This window comes from Chiloscyllium punctatum, chromosome 9 (genome assembly GCF_047496795.1).
Source record: "Chiloscyllium punctatum isolate Juve2018m chromosome 9, sChiPun1.3, whole genome shotgun sequence".
Classification (NCBI taxonomy): Eukaryota; Metazoa; Chordata; class Chondrichthyes; order Orectolobiformes; family Hemiscylliidae; genus Chiloscyllium; species Chiloscyllium punctatum.
This window is the reverse complement of record NC_092747.1, coordinates 55894009-55916575: the sequence shown is the minus strand read 5'-3', so window position 1 is coordinate 55916575 and position 22567 is coordinate 55894009. Positions and strand designations below refer to the sequence as shown.

Below are 22567 nucleotides of genomic sequence, written 5' to 3'. Positions count from 1 at the left end.
ACCCTCAGGTTTACTTCTTACTTTCTTCAGACTTCTTTTACAACAACCAGCAATGTGAAAGTTGTTTATGTACTTCTCTCGAAACCACACATTAGTATGCCATAGACCTCAACTCCAACTCTTCTGAGAGATAGAAATTTCATTTACCCACGCTTGACCGAGGAAGCCTAAGTTCTTTATTCCAGTTGCTTCACCAGTACTTTCTTTGCCACCAGCCTCAGTGTGGTCTACTGTGGATTTTTCCATTGCTTTCAAGGGAAACAATTTTCAAGCTTCTCTTCCCTCACACCATTCTGACTGAGGTTACACTTCATCTGCATTCCACAGCTAGATTAGATTAGATTACTTACAGTGTGGAAACAGGCCCTTCGGCCCAACAAGCCCACACCGACCCTCCGAAGAGCAACCCACCCAGACCCATTCCCCTACATTTACTCCTTCACCTAACACTACTGGCAATTTAGTATGGCCAATTCATCTAACCTGCACATTTTTGGATTGTGGGAGGAAACCCATGCAGACACGGGGAGAATGTGCAAACTCCACACAGATTGTTGCCCGGGCCTCTGGCGCTGTGAGGCAGCAGTGCTAACCACTGTGCCACTGTGCCGCCCCCTTGAAGGTAAAGTTATTTTGTATTCTGCTTACATAGCAGGCTTTGCTGTGATCATTTAGTTTGGCTATTTCTCTGTGAGCTACATGAGCTCAAAACACCAACTCACTCACACGGCAAACATCCAGATAAACTCTTGGCATGGTGGCACGGTGGTTAGCACTGCTCCCTCACAGCGCCAGGGACCTGGGTTTGATTCCAGCCTCGGGCAATTGTCTGTGTGGAGTTTGCACGTTCTCCCCATGTCTGTGTGAGTTTCCTCCCACAATCCAAAGATGTGCACATTTGGTGAATTGGCCATGATAAATTGCCCATAGTGTAGATTATTAGTCCGGAGTAAATGTAGGGGAATGGGTCTGAGTGGGTTACTCTTCGGAGGGTTGGTGTGGACTTGTTGGGCTGAAGGGCCTGTTTGCACACAGTAGGGATTCTAATTCGCAAAAAAAACTGAAACTAGAAAACCTCCCTAATTTCCAACCATCTCCATAATGGTAGAGCCTGGTCTGGGCTATCCACAAGTCTAACTTAAACTTATACATCACAGTTCCAGTACAAACAAAGTCAATATTTTGCAGCTTTTCCAGTGTTTTGAAATCACTTTAAATGACGCAGACCCAGAACTGTTCACAGTATTTCATTGTAGTCAAACCAAGGTTACAAGCAAGTTCAATATAACTTCGCTACACTTCAATTCTATCCTACTAAAAATTAATCACAATGTTTTGATGTATTTAGTGATCTTATTTAATTTTTGTTGCTACTTTCCATGATTTGTATATCATACCCCTGATCCCTTTACTTCTCTACCCAATTTATATAATTATCTGCCAATGTATCCCACCACAATGTACCCTCTTATACTCATCCAAATTGAAATTCATTTGCTAATTACATGGTCATTCTGCAACTTAATTGATGTCTTTCTGCAATTTTTCAGACTTCTCCTCTGAATTAGTGATGACCCCCAATTTTTTGATATCTGCAAATCTTTGAAATTGTACTTCCCATTCATGAATCAGAAATCATTCAGGTAAATGGAGGAGAGCAAAGGTCCAGTGCTTTTTGTTGTGGAACAGCACTTCCCATCTTTGTCAGTCTACTTTTATCTGACCTCTAATTTTTCTGCTTTGAAGCCTGCTTGCTGTCCATTCTGGTACTTGTCTCCTGAGTCCACCATTTCTTTAAAGGACTTTGTGTTGGAGCTGAAATGTGGCATCAAAACTTCCATCTTAACATTGAGTGAAGTTAGGAAAATGGTGAAAGAATTGGGTCTTAGTCCATCTTGAACCTTTGGCTGACTTTGCTTGATTGTTCTCCTTAGACTTGTGATCCCATTTAGCAGGATAGTTTCATCAACACAAATCCTGTAGTGATGGCTTTCTGTCAAGGTATATGATCCACCAGTCACAAGGATCACTGATTAGTTCCTTCTTTGCTGATTCACACAGTGTGACTGAAACAATTTGAACTTGGAGTACCTGAGTGAAAAACATAGATGGGATTAATATTTCAATCATTGACCTGAGAGGAAAAACCAGCTTGTACTTTCAATACATTTTTGTCAGTTTTGAGTAAGGTTTAAAGGCACCTAAGATTTCCAAGGATGATTAAGGACTTTTTAAAACTAGTCTGACACAGCATATAGTGTCAGATCCAAGCAGCACAGGATAGCTCCTTCTCGGAGTTTAAACAAGATTAGGTTTGGACTGAACTGATGTGTAAAAAGGAGTAATTTTACCTCTGCTTGCCAGGTGAACAGTTAAATTTCTCTCAAAAAAATATCAGTAACATCTCACGTTTTGTGCTCCCAACCGATGGCAATTCCCATCAAATCAGATCCTAAAGTGAAACCTGGCTTGATGGACAGAAGTTTTATTGTTGCAATTCTGATACATTGGGTTCAATCATTGAACATAGACACACAGGCTGCAAATATACTTTTCAACAAAAGAACTGAGTCTTTGATTCTATAACAGAAATTTATTATACTAAAAGAAAGAATAGCTTTATATTCGATAATTTTGAAAGACCTTACTTTAAACAACAAGTAAAAGATTCAATCTTCAATCAAGAATTTTGTTTTCGCAAACATTCAAACCCAATGAAGTATCAAACCTGTCTTCACTTTATGATTATTTACACAAATAATGAAGTTGCAAATATTTCCTTTTTGTGACATTCTGCACATTCACCATTTGTGATTCTCTCTCTCTCCTCAAGACAAACAGACATGCGAATTCATTGACTTTTAGTCATTGCATTCTTAGAAAGGAAAAGACTTTATCCAGCCAAGTCCACTTAGATTGCTAAAATAGCTCAAGACTTCTTTCCAGCTCTGTTGGCCTTGAACCTGCGAAAAACTCAACTGCCCCTCTGCTAATATGGCTATTTCCTTCCAAATGCAACTTATTATAGCCTCCCCTTCTTTGGTTGTAAAATTTCAAGTCAACAATAAGCAGAAGCTAATTCACAAGGTAGCTTGTGTCACTTAGCTTAAGACACACTATTTCTCGGAAAGACAGGCTTGATCTTAACCTCCCATGACTTGCTGGCCCTTTGTTAAGTCAAAAGATCAGACTTTTATGTACATGTATCTATAAACTAAAGCCCCATTTTCCTGTAATCCAGAATCAAATTTCCCAAATAATAACAATAACGTATTCTAAACCTCCATCATACATCTTTCTTGGAAAATTCAAACTTGAACCTGTACTCGCAGCTAATGCAGGCAGGTTGCAACTGACGATTTTTAACCTACAACCTGAGAAACCCAACATCTTAAGAAAATCATTGTTCCTTGCCTACTGCATCAACAAAGCAGAAAGGGGTATCAAGCAAGAAGAATCTTTAAGAGATCCAAACTACCTCAATAAGACTTGCTTGAGTATGAGGGATTCTTCCTAAGATGACTGGTGACGAACGCCTGCAAACTGGCATTGCAACCACCATTAGACAGTCATTTGATGCTTCCCGCTAGTTATAGATAAGGAACTGACTGTTTGCATTCAAGTGAAGTCCAAGTGTTAAAGTTTCCCAGAGGTCAAACTAGCAAAATCAGGAAGGTTTACCACCAACCTCAGCTGCTATGGTTTGATTCTCACTCACAGTTCAAATTAATTTTGTGTTAATGAAAAGCAGAATATTTTCAAACAGCACTAACGCTGGTTTGGTAATGTCTCACCTACATTCCTTAATGCAGTCTGGTGCATCTCCTCCTCATGTTTAAATGTTGCTTTTTAAGGAAACATTCAGCTCCTATGTAATACTGCACTAAAATTAATGGCAATGTACTTCTAATAGTTTCTATTGGGACTGCATCCATAAACAACATGTAGCCCACACCAGTACAGAACCATATCTGTACAAACACAAATTGCTTAAGTCACTTTTAACAGATCAATATTAGCACAGCTGGAGTTGGCATGAGGCAGGCAATGCAACTGGCCATCATGAAATAAGCACAGTCTGGTAAGTGGAACTTGTTGGGCCACATTTAAGATATTTAAATTGGTCTCCTACTCAAAGCCTGAAGGAAGCATTTGAAGTTTGGGCAGACAGGTTGGGCCAAGATGATGACAATTTGTGGGGAGAAAAAGTGCAGCTAGTCTTGGAAAAACAATATGCCTCATCTTCCTGATCAATAAAGACTCCAGATCAAAATAAACTCGTGAACTTGCCGTGGCCTCTTCCAGCCACTATGACTTCCATCAAGGCTTTAAGGATTGGTCACAAATGGATCTCCCATGCATTATGGGAAAATGCTGCATTTTAGATTTTAGTATTTACATCCAGCCTATCTGAAAAGAAGCCTCAGTCAGCTTCAAAGTCAACAAAAATAAATTGTCATAAGTTGGGAAAGGCTGATGATTTAGTCCCAACCTTGCCAGACCATAACTGGGGTCAAAACTCATCTGGTAATTTCCCAAGCCTGAAAAAAAACTTTTCACACATATAGAACAACACATCAGAATTCTAACTGCAAAGATGAAGAGGAACAGCACAAAGTATTTGTGAATATTAACCAAAATCTAGAGGCACACCGTTAACAAATCTCTAAATCACACATAAAAATACAACATAAAACATTGTCAGAAGCATACAAACCACATCTCTAATGGTACATAGCTCTGTTGTGCAAATCAAAGTGTGATGCAGTATACTATTTGAATCATCCTTGCACACACATTTAAGTATGAAGATGCATCATCTTGAAACATTAAAAATGAATCAGTGCAGCTGTGAGACACATTCAGAAACATAAAAGACAAAAATACTCAACTGTCAATACAGTGCACTCACATATGTAGACACATAAACATACATTGGTCTCCGAATCACATACATAGCAGAGACTGACATGACTGTGAACAATGTTATATGAATAATTAATACAAGGTGCAATTAAATGGATGAGCATCTCTGCTAAAATAGTAGAGTGTAATTTTATGTGATCCTGTACCACTTAGATTATAAGCTATTGTGTCACATATATACATGAGCATCCATGTACATAAACAGAAGAACATTGGCAGATACATACGTCGACATGCTTCCATAAATTTAACCATAAATAGCAACATGCACTAACACATAGACCTAGAATTCAATGTAACTATGAATTAAGAGGGGATTTGGATTTGTTTTTAGCAAATTTGCCCAAAATTGATTTCCGCAGATTTTATGCTGAACATTATGACACGTATATCTCCTTATTTGTTTTCATCACCTACCTAAACCCCAGTTAGCACATTAACATGACTCCACACCACCATGTACACAATTGCAGTAAATGTGTAGCACATTTACCCCAGTTCTAATTAGATGTTAAGTTGCACCAGATTCCTAGTTCTGTTTTTTAAAACAATGTTTAAAGTAATTTTCTGGATTTCTCATTATTGGCATCTGCATTATATTTTCTATATACTTGAATGGTCTAGTCATGATATCAAAATCTGTTGTGCTAAAAAATAAAGAGTTGGAGCATCGCATTTTCTTAACTATATAGTACTAAGGTATATCAATTAAATTTTTCTCACTAATGTAAAAATCAAAGTTTGGTGGCTTCAAACTTCAATGTTCATGACAGCAATAAAATAATGAGTAATTTAAAGATGAATAGTATGAATCCTGCACTTTTCTTGCGCTCTGCTGTTTATACTGATTTCAACTTGTTCTACACTAGCATTTTTCCTGACAGTTCTCAGATTTCAGCTAACTTGTCATCAAAGTAAAATAGTGTAGATGTTGGTATTATTTAGTACATTAAATGGAAGAAATTTTGGACACAATTGTAGACATGTGTTTGCTTAGTTTAACAATCACTGGTTAAAACATAGATATCCAGATACAATTTTAAAAATTCATTGCATACTTCATTGTTGCTGATACTCATTTGGTAGAGGCCTCCACTGATGTCAGAAAAGTAAATAATATGTTCCAACCATGATTTAGAGATTGTGCCCACCAAAATTAGAACTACCCATATAGAAAAACAGACAGAAAGTCATGCACAAATATTTAACTCATACTCTGGCCGATCACATAAATAATCCAAGAACCTCTCCCTCAAGCACACACACAATCCAATCACACTCACAAGTACTGACTGATGCTACGTAAGTGAAACACATAAGCATAACTATTCTCATAGAACACGTGTCAAGAGCATTAATGCACAAGAAACGTTATTATGTAGGAGCACAAACAGCCAACATCCAACCTAACCATATCTAACCCAACAGGCTAAACATTGACAAACACAAACCCATATACAAATATTAGTTGTAGCACATTTCATTGAAAGATACTTTTTTTCTTTCCTCACCTATTCTGTCATTGTTTCCCTGACATTTTACTTTGGATTCTATATCAAAATGTTTCCAGAAATCAGTCATCTTGGAGTAAATTTCTGAATACAACACATATTTCACGAACATGTTTTCTATAATTTACTACCTTCATTTGCCGAGTGTTTAGGTGATCCATTTTTTACATTTAGATCATATTGTTTCAAAACCTGTGCATATTAAGTAAGCAACTGGATTTTTATATCTGATTCTCCTTCGGTGCTGTTAGTCATTATATTGATATATGGTTTATGACTGAGACACATAAAATAAATAAGTTTTCTAGTAAGGAAAATATAAACACCTAAAGCTATAAACTTGCTGAAGGTCAAATGGTAGAAACTCCAGTCAGAGAAATTCACATGCTAACACCAAAACTATTCATTTTTAACAGATGCATTAAATCATTTAATATGAACTGGGGCTTGATGTTGAAAAAGGAACACAACAATGCAACATGAAACAGCTGTTATTACCTGACGTTCATCAATCTGACATCCTATCCATGGCAAACAGATAACTCTGTCCTATACTTGAAAAATGTTTCCAAATTTCAATGTATTGAGAAAGTGGGATTTCAGTGTTTTATATGGAAATGTTTTGCTTTGTGAGAGTACTGTTTGAGTATCTGTTTGTGAAGCAGATCATGCTTAAGTTCCACAGAAGATTGTGTTATGCTGAGAGTGTTCACCTGAGTGAAAGAGTATGTATGCATTCTTGTCTATAGTGCTTATATGTGTTACAGAAAAATCTGAATAAGTTTGAAAGAACAATGGTGGTTAAAAAAAAGTATGACAAAGTGTTCCTGTACATTTTTTTTAATTGGAATAAAAATCATTTATATTTGAGTTTATGTGGGAGCCTGTGTTCTATTAGAAATTTCTGTGCATCTGCGTATGGATAAGGGTTTCTATTTCCATATGTTCGCACAGAATTGTCTGGTGTATATTTGTGTAGTCATGCAAGCTAACATTAATGTGAGTACATATCTAGGTGTTTGGGATAATTGAAAGTTTATAAAATTAGAAAATATTTTTATTTTTCTATATATGTCTGTTTTAGAATACAGAAGGGACTTTTGTTTTGTTGTGATAAATAATTTAGGGCAGAATTTTCTTGAACGCATATCATTGTGTTTTTCCAAGCCAGTGAATGGAAGACTATTGTTATTTATGACAATGTTGGCTATAACAGTGACTTTGTGTTTATGTCAAACTATGTGTTTCTGCATATACAAATTTTCATTATTTGAGCTTAAATAGTAGGTACACAATTTACATCAGGATTCTAGGAGACAAGCTTTCTACGTACCGGGGAATATTTCTATAGATGTCTAGAAAGTACAAATTAGGCTTCATCTGTGTAACTATATGTCTGCATTTACAAATGCATATCTTTAGACTGCTTACATATTTCAAAATAACAAAGTATTTGCCTCTGTGTGTTTTTGTTACTGTTGGGTTTTCTTGCAGCATCAGAAAGAAAACTCATTTTGCAAGTCTGCCTGCAGGACAAGGAATTTTGATTTAGTAAATACTGAGAACTGAGTCATGGGGACTAGTCTCCCACAATCCGGCTAAAAGATCAGCAGTACAAAAGCAGTTTTTGTATAGGTCAATGTTCTGAGTGTGTGAGGGTCAGTGTATTTCTATAAGTATTGATGTGGCTCTTAGTCTGAAACATGGTGCTCATATCCAAATCTTTGAAGATGCTGCTGCATCTTCACAAATGTTATATGCAGAGCTATTCATGTGAAACCATTTGTTAGACATTCAATACACAATCATTTTGTACGTGTACTTCAACAGAAATATATGTACATGTGTATGAATATGACATTTATAGGTATAGGCAAGTACGTATGTATGTTTGTTATTTATGTTTCTGGATAAGACTGTACAGCTATGTATACTTGTCAGTATTAATATATGTGTAAAATGTGGTTATGCATACAACTATGCATTAAATATTTTCACTCTGCTTGTATACATTTTACAAAGATATATGCACATAAGAACTGTGCATCTTCATCTCAAAGTGTTTATTTCTATAACAATTTTATCATTTTAATGTTTCTATTACTTTGGTATCTGTGTATATATTTCAGGTTCTGAACTGTTGAGGGGAAATGTCATTGTGGTGCATTTTAAATCTTCTGAGAAGCAAGTTTTTTTTTGCAAATGGAATTCTTTGCCTTGAATTGAATGTGTACAGTTAATTTAGCATGATAAGTGGATGAATGAATAAACATGCAAACTGAAGACTTATCAATGACTTTTCATTGTGAGGGTTTAGTGTCAGTGATTGTATATGAGTGGATATTTAGGTACTTCTTTTAGGTACATAGAGTGTGTCTGTGGAGATGCATATCAGAGCACATCGGACAGTGTGTGTAAAGAGTACTGTTCCTTCTTGTAAATGAGTTTGGATGTTTATGTGCATATGTGGAGGCAGGGTTAGACCTTGTAGACAGTACATATAGATGTTCTGAGTGGGTATTAATGCTTATAGCTCTGTGTAAATATTGAGCAGTTACAGTAACTGTTAGTACTTATTTATATCAGTGTTCACATTTAAGAGACTGCATACAAGTAGTGATATATAATGATTTGCAACTGACTATGAAAAGGTGTGCATGACTGTGACCACTTGTATATGAATCTTATGAGTGTATGTGTGAATTGCTAATTGGGGATGTGTTAGTGCAAAACTGAGCCTGTACTTACATGTAAAATATGTATAGTACCTGGCATTTATTGTCCATCCTCAGAAACTGAGAGGCTTGCTAGGTAACTTCAGAGAACAGTTAAGAATCATCATTGTTAGTGTGAGATCAGAGACACATATAGGTCAGAACAAATGAAAACAGCATGTTCCTTTCCTGAAAGGACATGAGCCAACCTGTTGAGATTTTATGACAATGCTTTATAGTCATTTTTACTCATATACCTACATTTTATTTTTCAGAGTTTTGAGCTAACACAAATTTGTAAATTGCATTGTGGATTTGAGTGCACATTCTTTGGATTATTTGACCAGTAACATATTAAGTACATTGCTAAACCCTTTCTATTTGTGAATACTTATTCCTATCATATATAAAATTAATGCAATTCAAAGTATCAGTTAAGAGGTCAATAAAGGAAATATATTCTAAAATTGAAGGAATATCCAAAACTTACTCAAATTATTGTCCTCACTAAAGAGCCTTATCCAATCATTTTCCACATTCCTGTCTGTTGCCCTCTCTGGTGTCCAGTATCCAACCTTTTAGTTTATTGTAACCTCTACTGTGACATTGCATATCTTCATGCCCTTTATTGGTGCTTCACTTGTTTGTGTTCCTCGGAACTTTCCTCGCTTCCTCTAGGATGTGTTAACCTACACACATCCTCCTTCCATCTCCACTGTGTTGAAATCGAAGTGGTAACTTCACGTTTCAGCACTCCAGAGAAGCACTGAATCAAGCAATTACTTCTCAACACTCAGCAGACCATGCCTTTTCGCAATTTATTCTCTCCACCACCTCCAAACTGTGAACAGTCTTAGCTCTTTCGGCCTTTTCTTTCCATTGCAATCCTGAAACTTCTTAAACCCAAGCTTATTATCAACTAATCTCCACCTCCTTCTTGAATTCATATTCTGTTTAGTTCTTTCTAATCTCAGTCCTAAACCACCAACCTTGACTGTGGATATTCAAAAGAATAAAGGAATATTAAAAGAAAAGATTTTTTTTTAAAAAAAGAAATCTTATTTCCCGATTTTCAAACTGTATTCACTAACTGAAACGTTAACCCGAATTTCCTCTCTCCTCAGATGCTGCCGACCCTAATGAGATTTTCCAATAGTATTCATGTTGGTTTCAAATTTCCATGATCAGCCTTTAAAATAAATCTCCTATACTAATTCGATTGTGTTTCAAAGTTCTGGCCAGACGAGGTGTCGGTACACTTCGGTCTGTTCTGTCGGAGTAGAAATTCAAACAATTGTGCACCTTAATTTGTTCGTTGTTTTGAAGTCGTGATACCCTTCAATTCGCTGCTAATTATTTCATGTCTATTCTACTGTAGTCCTCCTGGCACTTGTCTCTCATGTCAATGAGAAGTTGGATTGTGTTGATTTCCAACGATATAAGTATGTAATTTCCCCGAGCTAAATTGGGAGGAAGGGGCAGTAGTTAGAACTGGTTCAGTGGTTAGAACAGTTGCCTCACAGCACCAGGCACCCGGGTTCGATTCACAGCCTCGGGTGACTGTGTGGAGTTTGCACATTCTCCCCGTGTCTGCGTGGGTTTACTCCCACAATCTAAAGGTGTGCAGGCCAGGTGAGTTAACCATGCTAAATTGCCCATAGTGTCCAGGGATGTGTAGGTTAGGGGTAAATTTGGGATAGTGTGGGGATGGATTGCTCGTCAGTGTGGACTTGTCGGACCGAAGGGCCTGTTTCCACACTATAGGGAAAGCTCTCGCTTTTGTTGTAAACTCTTGTTCTGTCACCTGCTTGGGCGGGTTTAATGCATGGCCGGACGCCTCAATCTAACTTTATGCAGGTTTAGAGATTTGGAGTCAATAGGTTTGGTGGCCTTCCTTCTCGTGCTTTGGATGTTTACGTTCCTGTTGCGAGTCTCTCTTGCTCCGCATCCCGATGATTGTGACTCAGTGCACTTGCCCCCACCCACGATCTTGCTCTTCCCGGGAGCCTCAACTTTTGTATTTCCGTGATTGATCTTCTCCCAGTCCTCACCCCGTCCACTGGCTGGCTGCTGCAGTGTTGCCGGCTACCCTGACATGCCCGCGGGGATTGCAAGGGTCGCTTCCGAATGTAAAATATCCCCACGCTGTGGTTGCACTGAAAAGTTTTGGTGTGGCTCCAGCATCTAGATAATGTGGTTTTAGTGTTTATCTGAAGAGAACAGGTTACTTTGGCTTTCCAGTTCTCACCAATCCAATTTTATTAGGATTTACTATCATTTGTGCGCGGGAATCCCTCGGGAAATAATGCTTTGATTAATGTAATCCTAGGCAGGGATACGCCACATGTCCCGCTCTCAAGAGGCAAGCCCTATTTGACAAACAAAAACACAGCAGCCACGCCGAGTGCAACTATTACAATCCGCACCCACTCGCCGGGACTCAGCCGGTCATTGCCACAATGCGCAGAAGTAAAAGAGCAGCCACTGAACCTGCAACTGCTGTACCCAGACAAGCAGACAGTGTGTCGTCTCTAACCGCTCACACAGACTTTTCCGGTCCACGGACAATATAAAAAAGAAATGTATCGAATTAATGGACGTTTGACATTTCTCACAGGCTACGGTGTGAAAACGACTGTATTTGAATATTTGCAATGAGAATACACTTTGCAAGCACTTTAAAAATCCAGTATCCAATATCAATCTATGAATCAATCCGTATTTAGACAATTCTGTGTATATTTCAATGCCATTCCTGGACCGTATCAAACAAAACGTGACAAGCAACGGTCACATGGTAAGTAACATGCACGTTCCCCAATATCAATGTGAAGGTTTCAAAAAAGAAGTAGAATGAACTGGGTATGTGTTCTACCAATCGTCACCTGCAAATAATTCAGCTGCAAAACACCAAAACGAAACGCATTGCTATAATTGTTACACAGCGCTACTGTCTCTGAGGTAGACACCACAGACACAAATGTAATTCAAACTATGTAAAATGCACAGGACCTCTGGGAGACATAATACGAATAGGTGACATACACATCCTGATCTTGAAACAATTGAAATATGCCCCCGGATAGATGTTATCTCGATTCTACTTTCATCGTATGTAAACCCTAATACAAAACCAATATAAATACAGCCAAGACACGGGGATGAATGATAAGCATTTTCTAGCATGAAGCCAACACACAACAAAGCACCCGGAGCAGTCACACTGTGAAGTAGCTACTGCCATCTACAAGCACTGTCCCATTCTTCAAAATAATGTTCGCGTTTTCTGTGACATAAACACCTCTTGCTAGCCATATTTATCCCCTGTAATATATATCATGTGCACACTGCTCTATGTAATACAACATGGTTATATCGAAAACAACAGCCATTCTAATTAAACCCGAACATGCTAAGATGCATGTCTGTGTCGACCATTCGCGGCCCTAATCATTTATTATTTAACATCAAAATAATCTTTCCAAAAGACTTCGCAGCTACGCAGTGCATGTCCGTGTTTGACTCGGTTTAATCTTCTTTAAGATTAAAACCCAAACGGTGGGGAATGGTTATGATGTGCATGTGTGCGTGTATCTGTGGGGAGGGGATATGGAGGGATGGTGTCGGCGAGAGGAGGGCCGCCTGTGTTAATTTCTATAAAACACAGTCAGATGTAAAACCGTGCGCCCCTTCGGACGATGACTGATGCACACTGCCCAGCCTAGCAATTAATAAATAAAATGTAACGTACTGATATTCAGGAAACATTTGGACTGACATTAGTAGGACAGGTATTACACACAAAGGGAAAGTCTGTTCTGTGCTTTAGTTTATAAATATTCTGGAAGTAGCTTTTAAACTTTCAAAAATAGCATCACGCAAAACGTTGTTGATTCCTTATAAGAAGCTTTCAGTTTAACGCCTGATCAGCGTTCACTAATCACGTATAAATGATTTGGTCCAAGTTTATCACAATTTTACAAATTTGTTTATCATTTTAAAATGTTCCCCAGAAAACATGTCCCTAACCTGAGACATTGCACGTGAAAGCTGCGATGAACACGTTTATATTAGAATCCTGTCTACTGTCAATTTATAAAGCTATAATAAACTTGAATTTCACTATAGTCAATGTAATCCAGAAGTTAAGTTAAATACACGGTTAGTAAATCAACAAGTACGAGGTACATTTATGTAGCGACATTTCATTTTAAGTCACAAAACTAGTGGAAATGTTTTACATAATGGAGCTTCAGTATGCTAAGCTTCTGTGCAATAATATAATGTCCAGTTCTTGTATTCACTGGCAGCCAATTCAGGCTATGGAAAGTTGCAGATTCAATAAAAAGTTTATCTTACTATATATTTGCCATTAAACGAACCTGTAGTGATTGTGCTCTTAATCGTTAAATCTTAAAATGTACTTCTGTAAATGCAGAATATGTATACGTGAGCTGACCCACAGTGGAAAGGCCAGTATTTCTCTGCACGCTGACGTCAACAGAAAGGGAATATAAATGTTGCAAGAGGTTTCCTGCTGAATCTGAGGTTTGTTTTAAAATGGTCATCTGATAAGCAATCAGAAACTGCGACAATAAATTCAACGCAAGTTTGCCTTTTTTTAAAAAAAATGCTGAATAAAACGTAATTTAGAGAGAACGGTACATTAAGAAACACAAAACAGGGTGTTCCGTGCTATCTCACCCTGAAGTGCAGAGTCATGCAAACACTGTTGCAGGAGCCGAGTCCTTGTACAACTTTTCCTTTACCAATAGGTAATACAGCAATTAGCAATGGTAAATGACCAAATCATTTCCATTGTAGAGTACACCCCTAAGGTCAGACAGTTGGAATGGTAACGAGTTAAATGGGAACAGTAGCGAAGATAAAACGGCCAGAAAACAATAGAAATTATACCGTTTGGAAATGTCTGTGTGTTTCTAGGTAGTAAAGCTTTCATCTTCAACAGTTACTGAAGCACAGCCAAGCGCTCTTGGACACCTATACACGGCTCACCACATCTTTAGGGAATACCACTCGATTCTGTGCTATTTTCACTTAGAGTTATGTAGGGCACCTATTTCTCTTTTCAAGAAAGGTTTCTTCTAATGTACAAAATTCGTTGCCATGCATACAAGAGTGGAAATGTTCTTAGACTCCAGGAAAATATTTAGCCTTTCTTTGAACAGTGTCTAAAGCAGACAGCTTGATGCTTGCAGACCTATCACCGTCTCAGCAATAGGGAGAGTTCGTGCAAATAATGAACAGCCCGAAAAAATAACTGAATTGTAGGCGGCCGAATCTCGCCTCGTTACACATCGCTGGGCCTTTCAATAGTTGCGAACGCAAGGTGATCCTCATCATTTTGCTCGCGAACATACTTCACGTATCATTTCTTCTCTTCAATTCTTCGTGTTATATCAGTGTTTTGATTTGATCATTTAATTCAGTAAGGCGGGGGGGGGGGGGGGTCCCATACTGAACAAATCTGAGCCTCCTCCAAGTCAACGGGTTTAAAACAAGAAGTCTTTGCCCGGTTTTCATCTTTAGAGGTGAGAAGACTTGTTCGCCAGGCGATTACGTCTCGTGTAGAAATTAAAGTTTTAAATTGGATTTATCACAAAACTATCGCCATATTCGGTGAACTGCCCTACGGCAGAATATCAGAAAGCACATTTCAACGTGGACCTAAACTCATTAGACAAGGCTCTGTATTTCTTCAATATTCAAGTCAACCCTTAGAAAGTTAATTGGAAACATTTTTTTAAAAGAAGCTAGAATGAGTTAGTATTGCGAAGGAAAAGAGTGGTACGTTTCGTCACGTTAAAAACTTGACACTATATGACAAAACTGAGGTCTAGGATAACTAGCAGACTTGACAACAATGCACATATGGTAAAGTTGCAAAAAAAATCAAAACTATTGCTGAACTTATTGGCTTGTTGTTTCAGTCGGATACTTTTCACAAGCAGTTGCATCAAAACGCCCAGTACGCTCCGGGGATTTACCACGGGTTCCAGGCGTTTGTCAGCGATTCTCCCGCCTGGGCTTTCGCATCTCTTAAGTTCAACAACCGAGGTCAATCCAAATATAATATTTACCCTGCGACGCACACCTCCCGCCCAAATAATTTCAATACCACTTAGATAAAGTTTTTTTTTTAAACTTAGAATTGGATGTCATGGCACAATTTTATTTTGAAAAGGGATTACTAAAACTTCCGAGAGAAGTGAGAGACGTTACATAATTTAAACTAGAGGCTGGAGTCCCGCCATTGCATTCACTCAATATAAATGGTTAATACTTTTGCTTTTTTAAAGGCATAACGTTCGGCCCTTTAAAAAAACGGATTCTGTGCCCTCTCTCTTTCTCTCCCGTCTTCATGACTTGTCTCTAAACTCCGTTCATTTATCTGTGATGCGCGCTCTTTCCCCGCACGACAGTGCTCCCTACCGCCCACAGCGTGCAATAGCAGCGTCCTTCAAACTCCAAATTTGCATTGTGTGTTTCAGACTCCGCGACTTACAAAATTAACAGCACCCAGGAAAAAATATATATAAACTATACGTTTTAAAATGTCAGAATTGGGAATAGAAGACGGCTACCTTTATTGAGACTATATAGAAAGCTCTATACACTGACTTGGGGTCCCGAGCGTTCTTCCTGGCTGAAATGGAGTCCTTTATCTAAACCCGAGTGCACAAACATATAGGTTAATGTGACTACTGTTCTTTCCTTTTATTTGGTTCTCTATGGCAACGAAAATGCTGTGCGCAGAAATGCACCCCGTCAAGAAAACAAATGATCTTCGGGGAGCAGCTCGACATGGCATCTGTTCCAAAGGGGCACAGAGGGAAGTTAGGAAGGTAAGAGTGAAAATGTGTGAGAGAGGGAGACAGAGTGGGGGGGGGGGGGGGGGGGAGGGGGAGCACTGGGGGAGGTGGATACTATGTGAAATAGAAAGGGCTCTTGATGTGGCTTGACGGAGAAAGGATTATGTGCGTGTGTGAAAGAAAAATAAAGAAGACAGCGTGCAGGATGTAACAGTGTAAAAAATACTCTTTTAAAAACTTGACTTTTGTTACTGTTTTTTTTCGACCTGGTGTACACTTTAACCGGTATTTGCCATTATATAATGAAATTGAGAACACACGGGCTCAGATAAAGACCATTATTGCAGCAAATCTGCATTATCACTACAAGATTAAAAAGGTATAAAAATCAATCGCGCTGTGAAAATGGACATAAGATGCCTGTATCAAAGTTGAAAACGGTGCAAAATTATGTCCCGTTATACCTTTTATTCGTGTATACGCACACGTGTCTGTGCGCGTATACATATAAATGCCTGTGTGTATTTAAGTAAGCTTGACATTCAAATTAATTCCGTTCGTCACTACGTGAATTTTTTTTTGGAATCAATAATATGAAGTGCCTGGATTTAAAGATGGGAGCTGCGGAGGAGGACAAGACAGTATGAAATGTCATATTTGGAAGATTTCTTTTACACTTGACCTTGACAATCGAAGTGCTTCCGGTGTGCACCGAATGTTACCTTTGTGTAATCAATGGAAGGAAAGTTGCAGAAGATGTTTTAAACGTTGGGAGATGGCGGCCTGTTATTTTTATGCCTGAAGCTTGTACCACACACGCTCTCCGGAGAGCTCAGCCAAGTTCTCGTTAGTTCTGATTGATCGTGAAACTGCGGACCGACTCCCACGAACCTCAGGGCTGGTTTTCAATGTGTATGCTATCGGTGCACGATGAGCTGCAGTCTGCACCTTTATTTCTGTGAGATCCTTTAAAACGTTTTCGCTACTCTAATTTACGTTAGAATCTCCTATTAATTGTGACCTTGCCCTGCCTTCTCTACTGCGTATTTCCTCGACAGTCATGGTGAAGCGCCGAGCAGCAAATCGATTCAGCAAAATTTAGCACAAAAGAAAAACGAGTCCAACGCCACCGATGCTCAAATATCCCAAATCCTAAAAACCCAACTGAACCTGTTAATAAGCCTTTTGAGATAGGAAACGCGACTTACCAATGGCATGTTCGCTATTCAAACCATAAAGAGTGTTGAAAAGTTTGGTATATTTGGAATATTTGCTTTACTTTTTAACCCTCGCTCCGGATTGTTCCCCGTCGATCTTCTCTAAGATGTACCCCTGTACTGGCACCACTGAGCCCGGCACTCACTATTATTTTCACCAAAATATATGAAAATTTATGCAAATGTAAATCAGTACAAATTGCTCTCTGATGTTTTACTTTTTTTTCTTGGTGGGGAAACAAGCTATTGAAGATGTTTATTTTTAAAGACATAATATAGTTTAGGTATCTGTCGGTCATAATAATTGGCTTTTAAGGGTTTTAATGGAGAGAAATTTCGTTTTTTTTTCGCCGGCGCATTCACGTTTCATCAGTCCACCTGAAACGCCGTTAAATGCGTGTACTGTGAAATTCGTAGCAGTAATTTAGACAAAATCCTCACTGTATATTAATGAAAGAAGGCCCCATGGCACCGCTCCTATATTCCCTATTCAGTGTAAACAAAACCACGAGACTCGGTTTGAGAATCGTCCAAGGAAAATCTGCTGGAAAGGAAACATGCTGCTGCGGCTCTGGCACAGACTATTCAGCGTCTGCACCTGGAGATCAGAGATTCAAATGAGATCTGTGTTACATCTCTGAACTCCTCAGCAGTCGCGCGTAGGGAAGACATTCTTACGGTTGCGGGGGGTTGCGGCGGCTGGGGGTCTGGGGGAGGGGGGGGGGCGGGATGCTGTCCACGCAGTTTTAGGCTTCAAAACAGTTCCAGATCTAACAAGTCTGCTCTTGCCAAGAAATGGGTACTTTTGTAAAAAAATTCGTGTGTCTACTGCCCATCAAATTTTGATACTCGGGACTGCGCTAGACGGAGTTTATTTTTGCAATGAATCGCGAAGATGGAAACTGGCGCATTCGAAGTTTATGTTTCCAGTGCGAAACGAGTCAGTTGCATTTCTCACACTCAAAGACTCCTAACTTGCAAATTGAGGTCTAAGTTTATTTCTCTTTTTATTTCTGACTCTCCCAGGAATAGTCAACTCGTCCTTGTTTAGGGTTGCTACTTTTGTGTGTGTGTGTGGTGTATACATTAAAAAAAATCCACGTAGTCTCTCGATTCACCCAAGCTGGGCTGTTTTGCAGCTTTTCTGCTTCAGTGCATCTCCTCTCCCCCCCCCCCTCCCTCCCCCAAAACACACCAAACCCAAAACCTTACAACAGCGACGTTCCCCTAATTAAAAAGCAGCCAATCGGAACCGCCGGAAGGAAGCGGCGCGGCCGAGGCTCTCGGTCGGAAGGTGTCAATCACCCAGCGGGTAGCCAATCCGCGGGAGCCTCTGGCTGAACTTCCTCCTTTTTTTGCTGTGGTGTGCAGGGAGAGCGCGGCGAGGTAAACACTGGCTATGTGAGCGGGGAGCTGTCAAAGAGCAGCTTTCCCAAGTCCCACCAGCATCCCATACATAACAACAAACTCTCAGCAACAACAACAACAACAACAAAACTGAGCAAAAAAAAACAAGAGGAACTTTACACAAAAACAACTCACTTTATTTATATTTATCTCTGGCAATCAGACAACAACTACAAAAAAAACAGACGGGGAGAAAGAGAAAGAGAGAGAGAGGGAAAAAGCCATGGCGACAGCGACGTCCAATCCCTACATGCCGAGCAATAGTATTTTGTCGTCCAACTCTATCGTGCACAGCGACTCAGGCGGCATGCAGCAGGCGACCACGTACCGAGATCCCTCGAAAATGGTGCAAAGCGACTTCATGCAGGGGGCCATCGCCAGCAACGGCCACATGCTCAGCCATGCACACCAGTGGGTGACGGCGCTGCCGCACACCGATGCCGGCTCGCCTTGGTCCTCGGCCATGGCAGGCAGCCCCTTGGGTCAGCAGCAGCAGCAGCCGCCGCCGCCGCCGCCGCAGCAGCAGCAGGACGTGAAGCCGTCGGTGCAGGTGGTGGGCCGGGACGAGCTGCACACGGGAGCCGCTCCCCTCCATCACCACCGCCCGCCCCACCTGCCGCCTCACCAGCCGTCTCACGGCGGCCACCCGACCGCCTGGGGGGCGACCACCACGGCTCACCTGTCGTCCATGGGCTCGTCCGTGCAGCCTCTCATCTACTCGCAGCCCGGCTTCACCGTCAACGGCATGCTGAGCCAGGCAGGAGGGCAGAGCTTGCACCCGGGGCTGAGGGACACGCCGGAGCTGGTGGACCACGGGCAGCAGCACCACAGCCACGAACACTCGGACGAGGACACGCCGACCTCAGACGACCTGGAGCAATTCGCCAAGCAGTTCAAGCAGAGGCGGATCAAGCTGGGCTTCACCCAAGCCGACGTGGGCTTGGCGTTGGGCACCCTCTACGGCAACGTCTTCTCCCAGACCACCATCTGCCGGTTCGAAGCGCTGCAGCTGAGCTTTAAAAACATGTGCAAGCTCAAACCCCTGCTGAACAAGTGGCTGGAGGAGGCCGACTCGTCGACCGGCAGCCCGACCAGCATCGACAAGATCGCCGCTCAGGGCAGGAAGCGAAAGAAGCGCACTTCCATCGAGGTGAGCGTCAAAGGAGCGCTGGAGAGCCACTTCTTGAAATGTCCCAAGCCCTCGGCACAGGAGATCGCAAGCCTGGCTGACAGCCTGCAGCTGGAGAAAGAGGTGGTCCGGGTTTGGTTCTGCAATCGGAGGCAGAAAGAGAAACGCATGACGCCGCCGGGAGGAGTGCAGCAGACGGACGATGTATACTCACAGGTCGGCAATGTGAACGCCGACACACCGCCCTCTCATCACGGACTACAAACCGCCGTGCAGTGAAAGCAAAACACGAAGCATAGGCTGTTTAGATCGGATTTTTTTTTTTAAAAAAATTGAAAAAACACAACAAAAATAAGGACAAAACGGAATCAACAAGTCCAGGACTATCGCATTGATAGCAGGTTTTCTACTGTGATTGTGAGGCTGGCGATTGCATAGAATGAGTGCACCAAAACTGCAGATGTCTTTTCATAAAAAAAACAAATAAATCTGAACACCTCCCCCCCTCCCCCCCTTCCTGGTTTGTGGTGATCGACGGGTGGACCCCAGATACTTCCAGATAAGTGTGTCTACATTTAGTCTGCTGTTTCAGAAAGACTGGTTTTTGAAATAATTTCAGATTTGGTCCAGCGAGCTCGGATCGGCCGTGGGCGCTGGACGGTGCCTGGTGTACTTCCAGAGGCTGGCTTTTCTTGGCTATATCAGGTGCATAGACAACGACACTGAGGTAGAAAATCATTCATTCTGTTAGTTGAAATACAGAAGACTGACCCTTATGTAAAACACTGTAATCTGCAGGAGAAAGGGAGCTAATCCGTACTGACTATCAAATAAGAAAGACCGGTAAAAGGGGGTCTTAAAAACGTGAAACTTCAGAGCAACGTTTAAACCTGCAAGGCAGGGGAAATTTCAAGAGAAAACAATTCGATGGGTTGATCCAAAAATAATGACAGATGGAACTTTCTGCAACGAGGCTTGTTGGAAAAGACAAGACAAAAGAAAGACTAGGGGATTTGGGCGAGAAATTGTCCCAGATGTGGCTTTGATGATTGGTTCATTATGTTGTCTTCGACCTCATTCTTCCTACCCGCCCCCCAAAAAAAAACCTTAGCCCGAATGTTTTCTAATTTCATCTCCAGCCCACTGGAGTAGAAGCATTTTTTAAGAAAAAAAAAGAAAAAAAAACTCCACCATCTGCAGCTGCACTTATTGAACTTATCCTCTTCTTTAAAAAAAACCATTGCCAAGTTGAATGAATGGGTGCTGTGGATGCGACTGTATAAAACTGCCATTTCCAAGCAGTGTTCTTGGTAGGTTTCAATATAGACTTTTCAAAGACGCAATATAGAGTCCGTAGATCAGTTACTGATCTAAAAATATTTACTTTATATTTTCATCAGAATTGACTTCTTTTAATATTTTATTCAGAATACCTATGAACTGCTGCAAAACGGTAATTTATTTTTCCCCAGATCTTGTATTAGATGTTTTCAAAACGAGCACAAATAAATGCGATGAAAAAAATGGACAGTTGTTAGGTAATAAGGGTATCTTTTGATGTGATAATTTGATTGTAATTTAATTTGAGTAGTGATTCCGTAAAAGATAATTCAAGAAATAAATTTGTTAGAGTCAAACGATTTTGTGGTTCGTGTGTCTGGTGTACAATGACGATGCCTCAACAAAATGCAGAGAAGTGTCAGTCTGTTTAAGACGCACATAGAGCATTTATTTATGAACCTTAAATTAATTGCCATATAATTGAATTACGCTTTAATATCTAATGTCGTCGTGCCCTTAATTCCAAAAGCAGGATATAGGTTAAAATTACGTTATGAATTTATAAATTAAATCATATTTTGTGTAATCGATGCGTTATTATAAATAAGGAAACTCTTAACGCTTAACTCCCGTTTCAGTTTGAATGTTAGTCATCTATCTGCTTGCTATTTTTAAGTACTCTCCAAAATTTTTACTTCTGCCCGTTTTAATTTACACGATTTTTTTTCAAGTCATTGGTTTTCTTTATTTCTGGGAACATAAATTAACTTTATCAAAAGAAAATGCTGGTCGTTAATCAGTCAGTTTGAAATTGAGTTTTAAAATGTTCCAACTGTTTCTAGGGAAGATAAAGGACATTTCAAACAAGTTCAGGCGCAGGTCACAGCTTCATTGAACGGGTTGTGTTGATATAGTTTAGACTGGTTTACTCTGTATTTCTATAAATAAGACCCAGTGGAATAAGGCCGTCTGGTATATTTTTTTAATCAAAGATGTCTTGTCTAATAACTCCCTGTACAGTTCTGCTGGCAAACTGCATTTCTTATTTAGGGACTATAAAAATGGAGAAAAAGAATAGATATCGGAAATGCGTTTATTGGCATTGAATATTGCACTTATCTATGGCCGAGGATCGTAAGCCGCTTATTTGAGTTGCAACAATGTTCACATCTATTCGGGTTTTTTTTTCACAAATATCTTTGCACGATTTATTCCAGCAGCATCCCACTAAAATGTAGCCATTGGAAACAAAACTGTACACTTTGACATTATATTATTATTCAAGAGTACAGGATGAATAAATGAGAGATCGGTTTTGAAGTATTCAGAAAGACCAGTGCCAAGTCCACTACTTTGGTCTATCGGCGTTCTCCATAATTTGATGGTTTAACATTGTTTACAAACGAGTAGCTAACATTGAAGTGTGATATTACTGTTGTAAGCCCACCCTGTTTGCATTTTCCGGTCCAACAAGTCTAATCTATTCTAGATATTTTCCACTTCTAAAACGGAGCTGGGTCTGGGGAGGCTGATGCGGTGAGGTACTAGG

General features: G+C 40.0%; 1 protein-coding gene and 1 long non-coding RNA gene across 2 annotated transcripts; one reads left to right on the top strand and one right to left on the bottom strand.

Annotated features, from left to right (window-relative positions):
• Positions 1-1231: 1231 nt before the first annotated feature.
• Positions 1232-17311, bottom strand: LOC140481426 (uncharacterized). The gene is made up of 2 exons (XR_011961525.1): positions 17193-17311; positions 1232-2091 (listed from the first exon to the last, which is right to left on the bottom strand). It is a non-coding gene; the product is annotated as an uncharacterized lncRNA (long non-coding RNA).
• Positions 17312-17946: 635 nt separating this feature from the next.
• LOC140481423 (POU domain, class 3, transcription factor 4-like) lies at positions 17947-21389 on the top strand. The gene has a single exon (XM_072577586.1). The coding sequence runs from the start codon at positions 18832-18834 to the stop codon at positions 20014-20016; it is 1185 nt and encodes a 394-aa protein (XP_072433687.1). The 5' UTR covers positions 17947-18831; the 3' UTR covers positions 20017-21389.
• The last annotated feature ends 1178 nt before the right edge of the window (positions 21390-22567 follow it).